The 13,596-nt window shown below is 40.6% G+C and overlaps 2 protein-coding genes across 6 annotated transcripts in view; both read left to right on the top strand.

Moving 5' to 3' along the window:
* The first annotated feature begins 552 nt into the window (after positions 1–552).
* On the top strand, positions 553–10,630 carry myoz1b (myozenin 1b). Of its 2 annotated transcripts, none has more exons than XM_074620587.1 (6): positions 553–729; positions 4,834–4,920; positions 8,257–8,423; positions 8,505–8,571; positions 8,664–8,838; positions 9,648–10,630. In XM_074620587.1, exons 2-6 carry the CDS (start codon positions 4,836–4,838, stop codon positions 9,883–9,885), a joined length of 732 nt encoding a protein of 243 aa, XP_074476688.1. In that variant the 5' UTR covers positions 553–729; positions 4,834–4,835; the 3' UTR covers positions 9,886–10,630. The 2 variants fall into 2 exon arrangements, with proteins under 2 accessions (XP_074476688.1, XP_074476687.1); XM_074620586.1 differs by having other exon boundaries at positions 554–729; positions 8,502–8,571; positions 9,648–10,628.
* A 2,092-nt stretch (positions 10,631–12,722) lies between these two features.
* usp54b (ubiquitin specific peptidase 54b) overlaps positions 12,723–13,596 on the top strand; it is a 64,561-nt gene continuing 63,687 nt past the window's right edge. For 2 of the 4 annotated variants that reach the window (XR_012591864.1, XM_074619663.1), the window contains exon 1: positions 12,723–12,931. The gene's annotated coding sequence lies outside the window, so the exon portion shown is untranslated. Of the gene's footprint in view, positions 13,043–13,596 lie in introns of all 4 variants that reach the window. The other 2 variants (XM_074619666.1, XM_074619664.1) reach the window with 2 other exon arrangements.

The following is a 13,596-nucleotide window of genomic DNA, read 5'->3' as shown; positions in this document are numbered from 1 at the left end:
ACAAAGGCAACTACACGTTGGTTCCACACAGGATGCGAACTCCAGTCTCCTGGATGAACACCTTGTGTTTTATGTCCCATTCATCTTCCCCGACCTCCATCCCTTATGGAGTTTCACACTGTTTATATTACAGTGCCTGACTTCCGCTAACTACTACGGTCGCTAGAGGTCGCTGTTGTGTTCTTTTATATCTTCTTTCGGTGATCTACCATGTGAATATATGATAAAACCTACTAGTGGGTCTAGTAGGCCCCTATTGACCCACATCTATGGGGCGTATAGTGTCTGATAACGCCTATTTAAAAAGGGAAACTTGGGTCTATCAAATAGATTACATTTTGTGACTATTCCACAAACTGCCATGAGACTGTGTTGCTACAGTATACATGCAAAGCTAATCTCCGTCTCTAAATTTTCACATTAGCTGTACTATGATTTTCTTTTACAGATAAAGTTGATTGATACAAGAACTTGAAACACCACACCCACCTCCCTCTTTACACCCTACTCAATTCACCCACCCCTCCTCCCAGCCCTGAAGCCAGGTCCACAGCACTGGAGCAGCCCTGCTGATAGGGTTTCACTCTCTCCGGGGCAAAGAGCAGGGCAGGCAGTACAATACGAGCTCTAGGACATACATCTACCTGGGAATCTATATTGCTCTGAGCCACACCTTTTTCTGGGACCTTCTGGGACCTGTGTCTTCCTGTGGATACCTGTGTCTTATAGGTAAGACATGACAGCATCGACAAAGAAACACACATGCCTTGAGTGTTTGTGGATTAGCAGGCACTGATGGTCACTGAGTTGTTAAATAACTCTGGATCCTCTTAAAGGTCGGCAGATTTTGGCTGCAGGAGAAGCCCCCATGAGGCCCGTGGAGGCCTCTGTAACTGGATGAATTAATGAATGAGGGAATCAGAAGCAGTTGCTCAACTTCATATTAAATACTTTACTGTTTGTTTAGTTAAAAGTCACATAACTTATTCAAGAAAGGCTTTACATCATACATAGTTTACCAGCTATATTGCAGATTTCTTGAGTGTATTTTTTGTCCACCAGCTCTTACTGTACCCAACACGGTGGTAGGTGAGGAATGCGGCCCTCCGCAGTGGAGTTTTTAGTCTGCGGGTATGGATGTATGTGTGTATTTGGGAATGTGCTTACGGATGCCCTTCCTCCCCAGCTGTCCCCTCGAGATTTATCAGGAGCTAAAACAGGCTGGTCATGGGGGGGGGGACAGGAGCACCTCTTCACTTAGAGAGGCGGTAACAAGACCCAGGCCCTCGCGCCGATCCTGTTGTCGCCATCGGCACAGCAGTTTGCCTCCATCTTGCCTTTTCCCAGAACAACCACCTGTAATCTCCAGTTTTGAATCCACGGCTCCCATTAAAGCTTCAGTAGGAAGAATATTTTTGGCATCATTGGGCAAAAAATCCACAATAACCTTTCAGCATATCGTAATTTAAGTGTTCTGTGAGAATACTAGACTTCTGCACCTCCTCATGGCTCTGTTTCAGGCTTTAAAAAATCTAGCCTGTGACGGGAGACTTGACCAATCACAGGTCATTTCAGAGAGAGAGAGCGTTCCTATTGGCTGTTCATTCAACGGAGGCAGCTGTCAAACCCTCTCAAACTCCGATCAAACAGTCAAACTAGGCAGCGCTGATCAAATATTAATCAATATTGTGTTACTGTAATGCCTATTTTTCACCTCAAATGTTTTCAGAAACATCTTGTAGTGTACTGTTTAGCTGTAAAATGAGAAGGTTTGCTGCGATTGGTGGGCGGTGCTTGGTATTTCCTCAACTTACCTCAACATGGCTGCCGGGTCACAAACTCATTTTCAGGATGTAGTGACCGTCTTATGAAAAATAACTTCTTTTTTTTAAAAATTCATATTTACTCCAATCTGCCTACTGCAGCTTTAATCACAAGAGAAATGCTATTCGAGTGTAAATCTGTGTGTTTGTGTGCTGGTGCGTTTATCTGTATGGTCAGAGTGGTAGGCGGCCATTTTTATGTGTACCGTTGCCATTGAACAAAAAAACTGTGACCTCTGTGAACTCATTCTATTTCTATGGTCAATGCACAGTGCTGAGCACCATTTTCTTTGAGCTGATCAAATGACCACGGCAAACAGTTCAATATTGGGGGGGGGGGGGGGGGGGGGGGGGATTGTAGATGCGCTCAAACCGAGTTTTGGCTGTTTTTTGTAGTTGTATATGTAAATATCAACACTTGTGTTTGTTTTCTGGTGCACCTTGGATTATACTGAAGGTCTTTTCTTTACACTGGTGACTCTCTTTACAGCCATCTGAAGGTAGCAGGTATCTCAGAGTGTTAAACAAAACCCCGTGCTTCTGCACATCAAACTTGTCTTTCTCCAACTGTGCAAAAGTGAAGCCAAAATATCCCAGATACAAGAGCTGCCATCTTGAGATTTCGATGATTTAGCAAGCTACCAAGTGGGTAACATAATGCAGTAAATGGCAAAGGCATAATGACAGAGGAAGAAGATGAGGTCGTTGGGAATATCAACATTTTCCTCAGACATATTACAAAATTACGAAGAAAAACAATATACGACTAAAATTACAATAAATTAACTTATTGTGCACCGAAAAATTAACTTCCAAGGCCTCCGCCATTTCTGACAACGTCAACAAACACGTCACAAGTCATGAACTCTGAGCTTTCAGAAGCTTTCCACTTACGAGGTTGTGAATACCACAAGAGGGGGGTGTTCATATGGACTCATCTTGTGAACGCGGTAAAAACGACCCCATTTGAAGGCACCAAGGCTCGTGATGTTTCTGGAAAGTTAAAGTTACATCTCCTGAGCCTCCGGCGCCGCAACTACTTCACACAGAGCAACTGTCAATCATGACGTCTCCCCCCATTTTTATATTCATTATTGACATGATGGGATATCAAGCATCTCACAAGCTGCGTAGGCAAAAACTACAATAAAATTATTTTAGTGGGCTACAAATTGCCGGTCCAGTTGGGAGCTAAATCGAGCATAGACCATGTCAAAGAAATGAAACTAAACACCTTGTAATAACTGTTGACTTTGCTTACGTGATGGAATAAACATCTGGTGAGCTGCGTGGGCAAAAAATAAATGTAACCAGATTCAAGACCATTTTGATTAAAAGTGGTTTAACCATAGCCGCACTAAATCGGGGATATATCTAGCCGAGGTGTTGAAATGACGTCTATTGCTTGCTGGGATGTTATCAGTTGTAAATTTGTGTTCATTGTGTGTGGAAAAAAGTGTGGGGTGATGACCGTAATATAATATTGTTATTACTATAACAGCTGAACGTCTGGCCACAGTGATGTACAGTCCCACTCACCCTAGTGCTATAGAACATGGGTACATAAAAATAGCTCGCACAGGACTGAATCCTAGGCTAGGAAATGGGCTTCAATTACAGCGGATGAAAAGCAATTACATTAACTGTCTCCCTGTAGACGGACCCTCCAGCTTTTTCTCTTGTACTGGGACTCACCTCCAGCCTCACATAATTGCATTCGACCTGTGCAATAGACAGCGACACACTGCCGGCCCCCATTTGAGTGGTTAGTCAAGAGAGACACGGGCTGCCAGTGGGAATTAGTGTCCTCAAGGGCATGCGGGGGGCTATACACAATGTTTAAAGTGTGTGTAAGTTAATTAGGGAACCCAGCGAGGTTCCTGCTGGAGTTTGCTAGAATTTGGGACGTGATGTGTAACTTCATCATACAGAAATATATCATGGATATCAATTGAGACATTTTTATTAAATATTTATGGAAAAGTTTAACACTTGTTGTATCACATTTCACTGCTGCTAATTTTGTCATGCTCTGTGCTGGACTCCTGAGAGATCAAATACATTTAAGCATGTTTGTTTAAGTCTCTCTTATAGTTTAAGATAATTTCAAGTCCGTTTATTTCAGCCCAGTCGCACAGCAGTTTGTGAAATAGTCACGAAATTTAATGTAGTGATTCATGTACATGGACATGAATTTTCCTTTTTTTTCATGTTGGTCAGCACAAAATCAATTCGTATGTAATCCACGTCATTGAGAACCGGAAGTATTAAGAGCGGCGAACGCCGCGTAGGGAGGAGGGCGGGGTGGATAGCTGGGTCGAAAAACACCAGACATTTGCCCTGGAGACCGGTGTTTGTGCCCCGTGTGAAACCAGAAGTCAATGTTGATTTATTTGTCACGTAACTTCTGTACTTAAGTTCCACCACTTCCATTGTTATTTTAACCCAAACTGTGATCTATTCCTAAACCTAACTCAGTAGTTTTATTTTGAAAAGACTGGAGCAAAAATTGACACGTGTGTTACGTGTTGCTGGACATTCATAGGAAAACACACAAAAAATACGTTGTTCGACGCTGGAACGCTCTGTAGAGCTGAGGGGTAACTGGTGATAATTCTCTGTGCGTTTTTCACTACAAGCGAAACCTCATAAATCACACATAGTCAACTGATCCAATATTAATATAAAAATGTTAATTAGTGCAGCTTTAAATTTTAAAATCTAAATAAATAGAAACTTTAATTGAAACCTTTCTATTTCTAGTGAAGTTGAAAGTTAATTTTTGACCTTGGAAGTAGTAGTTTGAAAATGCTTAACTCAAGGATGAAGGTTTATCAGTAGCAGACTAGTCCAGAGTTGAGAATTTTTGCGAAATTTCTATCTCTATTTTTGGAAGGTTTAGGTGTATTTTTCTTTTGTGTAAAGCAGCTGCAATTCTTTTCCTAAAAACTGGTAAATGATGATCATTATTAATATTATTAAGTCATCATTTCTCTGTTCTGTGCTTTAGCCATGCCTCTCCCCAGTCCTGTCTCTTCTAACAAGAGGAAGAAGGCCATGAAGATCATCACTGACCTGTCCAACGTCAGCCAGAATGGTAAAACACACACACACAAACATAACATACCAATCATATATTCACACACAGGCATGTGAAAACATTTCGCCGGTCATCCTCATTCCTCGAAGACCTTCCTCTATCTCCCCTGTGATCTGATTATCCAGTCCAGTAAATGTCAAATCCATTTGAAAGATTCACTCTGTGGTGTCTGCTATCTGCACAGTCCATGTGTGTGTGTGAACTGAACTGACTGGGTGTAAATCGTTGCATGTGGTCTTATGATACTACAATTAAATAAGAACACACACACACACACACGCACACGCACACACACACACACACACACACACACACACACACACACACACACACACGCACACGCACACGCACACGCACACGCACACGCACACACACACACACACACACACACACACACACACACACACACACACACACACACACACACACACACACACACACACACACTTGTTCCAAGCAGTAACACAATATCTACAGTAACATGCATGCGACATCTCCTGGAGGGATGTGGGTCATTATCAGATGGCAGAGCCGCCACAAATCTGTCACCATTGGAGGCAACACAAAATACCAGCCGGTGCTTCTGCTCCAACCGTATTAGACCGAGGCGACTGAATTAAAGCAACTTAAAATGGGGCAAATATTTCACATCTTGGCATTTGTTCGTTAACTCAATGCTGCTTATACATTAATTCATAGATAATCAAATATAATATAATATAATATAATATAATATAATATAATATAATATAATATAATATAATATAATATAATATAATATAATATAATATAATATAATAATTAGGACTGTCAAGCGATTAAAATATTTAATCACGATTAATCACACATTTTTTATCTTTCAAAATGTACCTTAAAGGGAAATTTGTCAAGTATTTAGTACTCTTATCAACATGTTAGTGGGCAAATATGCTTGCTTTATGCAAATGTATGTATATACTAATTATTTTAAATCAATTAACAACACAGAACGATGATAAATATTGTCCAGAAACCCTCACAGGTTACTGCTCAAATCATAACATAACAAACTGCAGCCCAACAGGCAACAACAGCTGTCAGTGTGTCAGTGTGCTGACTTGACTATGACTTGACCCCAAACGTCATGTGATTATCATAAAGTGGGCATGTCTGTAAAGGGGAGACTCGTGGGTACCCATAGAACCCATTTTCATTCACATATCTTGAGGTCAGAGGTCAAGGGACCCCTTTGAAAATGGCCATGACAGTTCCGCGACAACATTTTTCGCAACTTTGGAGCGTTATTTAACCTCCTTCACGACTTCTTCGATTTTTTAGTTTGCTATAATACCAGTAGCTTTCACTCTAGACTCTTAGTCTTAACTAAACGATGTGTTTTCTATCAGTTACAAAACTGACATTTACTTGTTGCATAATATTTTACCAACCACAAAATTCTCTGCCAATCTCCGAGCATGCAATCTGCAATCAGAGCAGGCTTTCAGTGTCCAGCGCACAAGCTTCTATCTGTCATTCAACAATCTGTTGATGTCTTTCCCCCATTTGTGTCCTTTGCTGTTTTCACGACCGCTCCTTCTGCTGTCACATCTGCAGCCACATCTGTATCTCTCCACCAGTTTGTTTTCAGTCAGTCAGGAGGAGCTTACCCTGCTTATCCCTCATTTTGCTCCAGTTAATGCCCACTCATCTATCCATCATCCCCCGCCACTGTGTCGTTCTGACATTTGTCCCATGCCTGTGTGATGTCCGTCTGTCCGCCCCCCCCTGCCTCTGTCAGTCCGTCCAATTTCCTCCCAGTCAGCAGCCAGCTCCGGTTTCACATTCTTCTGAATTAACACTCTAATCAATATCCCCATGGGAGAGTTCGCTCTGCTCAGCAGCCTCAATTATTCTCTCTCTCACACACACACACACACACACACACACACACACACACACACACACACACACACACACACACACACTTACACACACCCACTTGCACAAGTCTGATTTACGAGGTACTGCTAACAGCTCTCCGCAGCATTGCGATGCCAACTCCCTGCTTTATAGATGTGTTCGTGTGTGTGTTGGTTAATGGCTGGACTCCAGGTGTTATGAGTGATATCAGAGTGTATGTGGTGGATGAGAATAGTGTTTTATGAGGAGCTCTGTGGAGCAGTAAAATCCATCAGATCTCTCCATCACTGAAAGAGAAGAGTGGAGAGAGAGAGAGAGAGAGAGAGAGAGAGAGAGGTAGTGTGTTATAAGGATTTCCCTCCATAAACAGTTCTACCAGAAAACGTGCCGTGACATTCCCCAGTGCCCTTTTCTTCCGTATTGCTTTGGCCTAGTAACCCCTACAACTCACTGTACAACAGGTTTCAACTCTAATTCATCACAACAAGGATGATATGAAAGCCAGAGGATAAAAAACTCACCCTTTACAGTCTTATACATCCCCTCATTTAATATCAGATGTATAGTGGAAGGTAAACCCACCTTTTAATTTGCCAAATGGGTTTAGCTGATAAGAGAGAGTACAGCTCAGAGAGTGTATACCATGTTCGCCAAGGCTTTAAAGGGACAGTTTGAGTGTTTTGAAGTGGTACGTCATACAGCCTGACTATACATGACTATGTATAAGTGCGTCATAAAGCCGTGCGTCATCAAAGCGCTTTACACTACATCACTACATGTCAGCATTCACACACACATCCATACACTGATGGCAGCGGCTACCATGCAACCTGCCCATCAGGATCTAATCTAAATACTCATTCACACAGCCTTCGGGAGCGATTGAAGGAGCCGGGAATCGAACCGCCGACCTTTCCGATTAGCATATTTGCTATTGACTTTCTCTCCAGCATTCTGGTGACTTTGAAACAATGAAAATAACAAAATAATAAGTACACTGCACAACAGCATTTTTATATTAAACTTTTAATTTTAGCTTTAATTCTCAGGAAAGAGAACTGAATAATTCGACCCTCTGGCGTAAATCTCACAAGCATTTCAAGCTTAGTGCTCATCCTCAAAGGCAAGGCAGTTTAAATTATATAGCACGTTTAATGGCTTCTAAAACTATTGCTGCCTTTATTAGATAGTGGATGGTACTTGAAGCAGGGATGGTGCGATTACGTTTAGCATCTCTGCAGGATTCACAACCTGCGGAGATTACAGCTTCCTATGTTGTTGTTTTTATACTTTTTTAAATGATAGAAATCTTATATTCATAGTGTATTATGTTGCCATAGGGTGAATTATCATGTGGATATGATGCTCTTCATACACCCACCAGCATCTCCATATTCAGTCCCTCCGTTTTGTCCTCCTCCCTCTTCCTGTCAGATGACGAGTCAGACCCCGAAGCCTCTGAGTTCGACCTGGGCACCAAGATCAAAACACCCAAGGACACCATGCTGGAGGAGCTCTCTTTGAACACGAACAAGGGCTCCAAGATGTTCAGGATGAGGCAGCAGAGAGTTGAGAAGTTCATCGTGACCAACGCGAACAAGGTAAGAGTGAAGAAGAGTAAGGGTGTGAGTGTGTGTGTGTCCTGATCAGACTATATCTTCCTTTTTTTTGTCATCCAGCAGAACCTGGAGATCCTGCTGATGTGTCCTCCCCCCGTTCCACCAAAGCCTGAGATGCCAAGAGAAGAAGGTGGGGTCACGGGGGGCACTTTTTATATTATCAGTATTTCTTTCTGTTTTGCATTTAATCTCCCTTTTCTTCCCCGCCCCTGTGTGTCTCAGTGATGGATGAGGAGACGGAGAAGGAGAAGAGGAGGAAGGCGTATGTACCCACCTACATATCGCCATGGGAACGGGCCATGAAGGGCAACGAGGAGCTGACAGCCACCATGAGGTCCTCCATGCCGGGACCCATCCAGCTGCACCTAGACCTGCCTCTGTACAAGAGCTTCAACAGGTCAGGCTGTTCTCATGTAATGTTCGTAGCTAAAAAATGCCATTAATATAATATTTGTTCAGTAAATCATCCATGTAACTAAGCAAACACTTTTTAACATCGGAAAATCACTTCATGTCAGACTTTCTTTTGATAATTTGTAGAAAATAATATTACAGAATCAGATTCAGAAAAACTTTATTGATCCCCGGGGATAATTGGGGCATTGAATATATGATCATAAAGAAATATAAGAAAAATAGAAACAAAGGAGTAAGTGAAAAAATTAAAAATAAAAATAAAAATAAAAATAAAAATAATAATAATAATAATAATAATAATAATAATAATAATAAATAAAAAAATAAGAAAATAAATGTGTAATAAAATAAAAATAAGAAATGACAAATATAAGAAATATCTACAAATATGTGCATCAAACACATCAAATGTATAAATAAGTAAATAAAAAATAAAAATTAAATAAATAAGTAATAAAATAAAAATAAGAAATGACAAATATAAGAAATATATACAAATATGTGCATCAAACACATAACATATATAACCACAGTGTAAATAAGTAAATAAAAAATAAAATGCTGAGAAGTTGGATCTATTAAGTGTGTTAAATATAAATGTAAGAATAGTATAAACAGGAATTAAATAAGAATATTTCTTCAAATGTACAATATAAATACAATTGAATATTGTACAGTTAAGTTAAGTCAGTACATAGAGTGTTGTTGTGCTGCATTGCACAGCACCAGAGACGCCCGTCCTGGTGTTACCTTGAACTTCCTGTTTCTTCTTCTTCTTCTTCTCCCCAGGACGGCGCTGCCATTCGGCGGCTTGGACAAGGTGCCCAAGACGTTGACCTTCGAGCTCTCAGAGTTCAACGACGCCGGCGATGAACCGGAGCCTCTGCCCAGCATGCAGGCCGACGTCCGCTCACGCCCCTCATTCAACCGCACGCCCATCGGCTGGATCTGCAGCGAGGACAACTCACACATCCACATGGATGAGATGGACAACATCCCCTTCGACGGAGAGACAGACGACCTGTGAACACGCATGAACACACACACATACAGGAAGAATACACCCTCACATGAGTGGAAACGTGATGGCATTTACACCACATACACTGACAACATAAGCACTGTTAGAACTGTTGAGGCTCCCAGGAACACATGTTGAAATCTACTTTTAAATGATAATGATGGAAAAGGACAAAGTATCTCCCCTGGCCTCCTGTGTGCTTTCTAATCTTTTCATCCCTAACCGTGATTGAGTCTTACTGTGATTTTACATACTGAGCTGATGTGAGACCTGTGTGAATAGATACAGATGAGCACTCTGCACTCTTAAAACAATGTATTTATGCAATAAAGTTCCCCTTTACAGAATGCCTGTCTTCTCATGTTAACACTGCATGTGCAAGTCCTGGAAAAGTGTTATTAAAAAGGACAAAATCTGATTATAAAAAAGATAAAATAATCTGAACTATTTTGTGTACTTCTATTCCCAAGGTCCGAAATGAATGAGGTAGCTGCTTAGGGACCTACACCTACCAAACAACAAGCAAAAAGTACAAATCTTAAAGGCCTTTGTTCATTTTTGTCATCATTTCAGTATAAGAAGGGAACTGTGAGGGGTCAAGCTGGCTGGCATCACAGGCGGGTTTTATATACCCAAAAATTAAGCAAACTATTTACAAAATATGTTACAAAGTTCCCATAAAAGAGGTCAACTAAACAGAACTTAACTCAGGCTACAATACCTTTAACATAACTTAATAGACTAACAGACCCAACAAACTTCTTCTTCTTCTTCTTCTTCTTTAGTGGCTGGTGGCAACTAGCCTTTAAGGTGTATTATCTCCACCTACCATGCTGGAGTGTAGACTAGAGTTCCCGATTTCCATTAAGACTGGACCCAACAAACTGAGTAGTAGTAGTAGGTCGTGAGCCTGGTAGATAGCTCAGGGTGTTTGCTTTGTTGTTGGCGTTGTTTTTTCTTCTTATAACAAATAAAATAAAATGAAATATGAATAAAATATGAGTAAAACAAAATGAAGTAAAACCACATAAAAATATATAAAGAAATAAAAAGAAAACTAAAAAAGCCAACAGGACTGGGCAAAGATCAATATCAAGGTGTGTACATGTGACTGTGTACAGTGTGTGTGCTTGAAAGGGGGCTGGGGTGTGGATAAAAAGATGATGTAGTTGTATGTGGTGTGTGGACTGTAAATGGAGTTACATGTAATCCTGAACTGATCATAAAGGAGATCGAAGGTATAAAAACACATTACTACTTTTCAGTTAAATAATCAGCAATTATTTTATTCCAACAGGAGCAGTAAAGAATGCTTAGAAAAACACAACAGTATAACATGTACTCAGTGGTGGAAAGTAACTAAGTACATTTACTCAAGTACTGTACTGAAGCACAATTTTGAGGTACTTCTACTTTACTTGAATATTTCCATGTTCTGATACTTTCTACTTCTACTCCACTACATGACCTCTGACCTGCTCTGTGACCAGCTGTGACTGCTCTCCAATGATAGAAATGAAACAGATGTTTGCGTGCTCAAACAGGTAAAGGCCACACATCACGGTCCTTTACGCAATGACATCATCATCACCATCCTCGCACTCTTTTTTCGCCTCGTACCCAGAAGACTGTGGCATCGGGCTGCTGAGCACTAAGATAAAACCCCTACGTCACACACTCGCACTGCTGCAACAACTTATGAGACATAATAGAGCATGAGGATGGTCATCATATACTTCTATCATAATGTTCTAAACACTTATACACTTTAAACTTTCAACATTTGAATAGGCGCACAAGGTTTATGAACTAGAAGAACACACAGTGCTGAGCTGCATCTTAAATTAAACTTCAGGTTCCCATCTTTCAGACGATGTTCACCTCTTCTATGTGACATCTACTGTTGACCTGTTATCTCCCCCTAAAGACCCTCTGTAACCTCTTTCCCCCTTTTTTTCATTTCTAATGCCACTTTCTCTGTTTTATGCTAATTGTTTTAAAAAATAAAAATCACTGTCCTACCAAACAATGACCCCATGACCTCTGACCTGCTCTTTGACCAGCTGTGACTGTAAACTGCTCTCCAAGTCCAATGATAGAAATGAAACAGATGTTTTTTGACATACTATACTATGACTCATTTTCTGCTTTTTTTTTTTTGACATACTATGACTTTTTTTTCCACTTTTTTCGACATACTATACTATGACTTTTTTCCTACTTTTTTCGATGTACTATACTATGACTTTTTTTCTACTTTTTTTTTTTGACATACTATTCTAAGATTTTTTTTTACATACTATACTATGACTTTTTTTTGACATTATACTATGACCTTTTTTCTACTTTTTTTTTCATACTGACTTTTTTTTCCACTTTTTTCGACATACTATACTATGACTTTTTTTTACATTATACTATGACTTTTTTTCTACTTTTTTCGACATACTATACTATGACTTTTTTTTACATTATACTATGACCTTTTTTCTACTTTTTTTTTCATACTGACTTTTTTTTCCACTTTTTTCGACATACTATACTATGACTTTTTTTTACATTATACTATGACTTTTTTTCTACTTTTTTCGACAAGCTATACTATGACTTTTTTTTCTACTTTTTTTTTACATACTATACTATGACTTTTTTTTCTACTTTTTTTTTTACATACTATGCTATGACTTTTTTTCTACTTTTTCTTTTTCTTTTTTCGCCTCGTGCCCAGAAGACGGCGGCATCGGGCTGCTGAACACTAAAAGATAAAACCGCTACGTCACACACTCACACTCACACACACACACACCCTCACTCACTCACTCCAGGAGGAGGATGATGATGGCACAGTATCGCGAGAGCGGCGACCGCAGCGCTGGATGTCGCTGGCTGGTGGGGGCTGGATGATGATGATGCCCACGGCTCCCCTCTCTCTCTCTCTCTCTCTCTCGCTCTCTCTCTCTCTCTCTCTCTCTCTTTCTCTCTACCCCCCCGTAAATATCACACGGTAGGACACGCGAGCGGACGGAGAGACTGGCGGCGACAGAGACCCGAGGTGAGTAAAAAAACCTGGACTTTATACACTGACTGCATGCATGAGGTCTCCATCACTGCTGGAGAGGCCGGAGGAGGCGCGCATGTGACCGGACACCATCACCATCAGTAGGTGTGTGTGTCAGAGTCAGCATGTCGTTCCAGATGTGATTGTGTGTACTTATGATCCTCAGTTTATTTTGTGCTACATATAAACTGAAGACAACAATGTTGCAATTGTTCTTTTTATGCTGATTTAAATATGGTCATTGTATCAAATTTGTTCTTATATATAACAGAAGAGGGCTGATGATGGGGGTCTGGGTGGGAGATGGTGAGCAAAGCTGTCTGTAATCTGTGTATTTGCAGTGTATGTTTGTTATGTAATGCTGTTTTTTGTCTGTATGTGTTTTTGTATTTGTGTCTCCTCGAAAATGAGATGATTACATCTCAAGGGGGTATCCTACACCTTTCAATAAATTCATGTGTTCCTCAACAGATGTGCTCATCCTCCTCCATCATCACCACTCTCATCATCAGCAGCAGCAGCGCGGTCTCCTCGTGCGATGGGTTGTTTTATTCTATCAGCTGGTCTCGGGCCGGTAATACGCAGCAACTCCTCGTGTTGCACACTGGTTGCCTCTGTTAAACGGACATCCCCTTCTTTTCCTCTCAAGTTCACCCCCG

This window comes from Sebastes fasciatus, chromosome 20, assembly GCF_043250625.1.
Source record: "Sebastes fasciatus isolate fSebFas1 chromosome 20, fSebFas1.pri, whole genome shotgun sequence".
In the NCBI taxonomy this organism is placed as follows: Eukaryota; Metazoa; Chordata; class Actinopteri; order Perciformes; family Sebastidae; genus Sebastes; species Sebastes fasciatus.
Note: the sequence above shows the minus strand (reverse complement) of the source record. Positions and strands in the feature narration are given on the sequence as shown.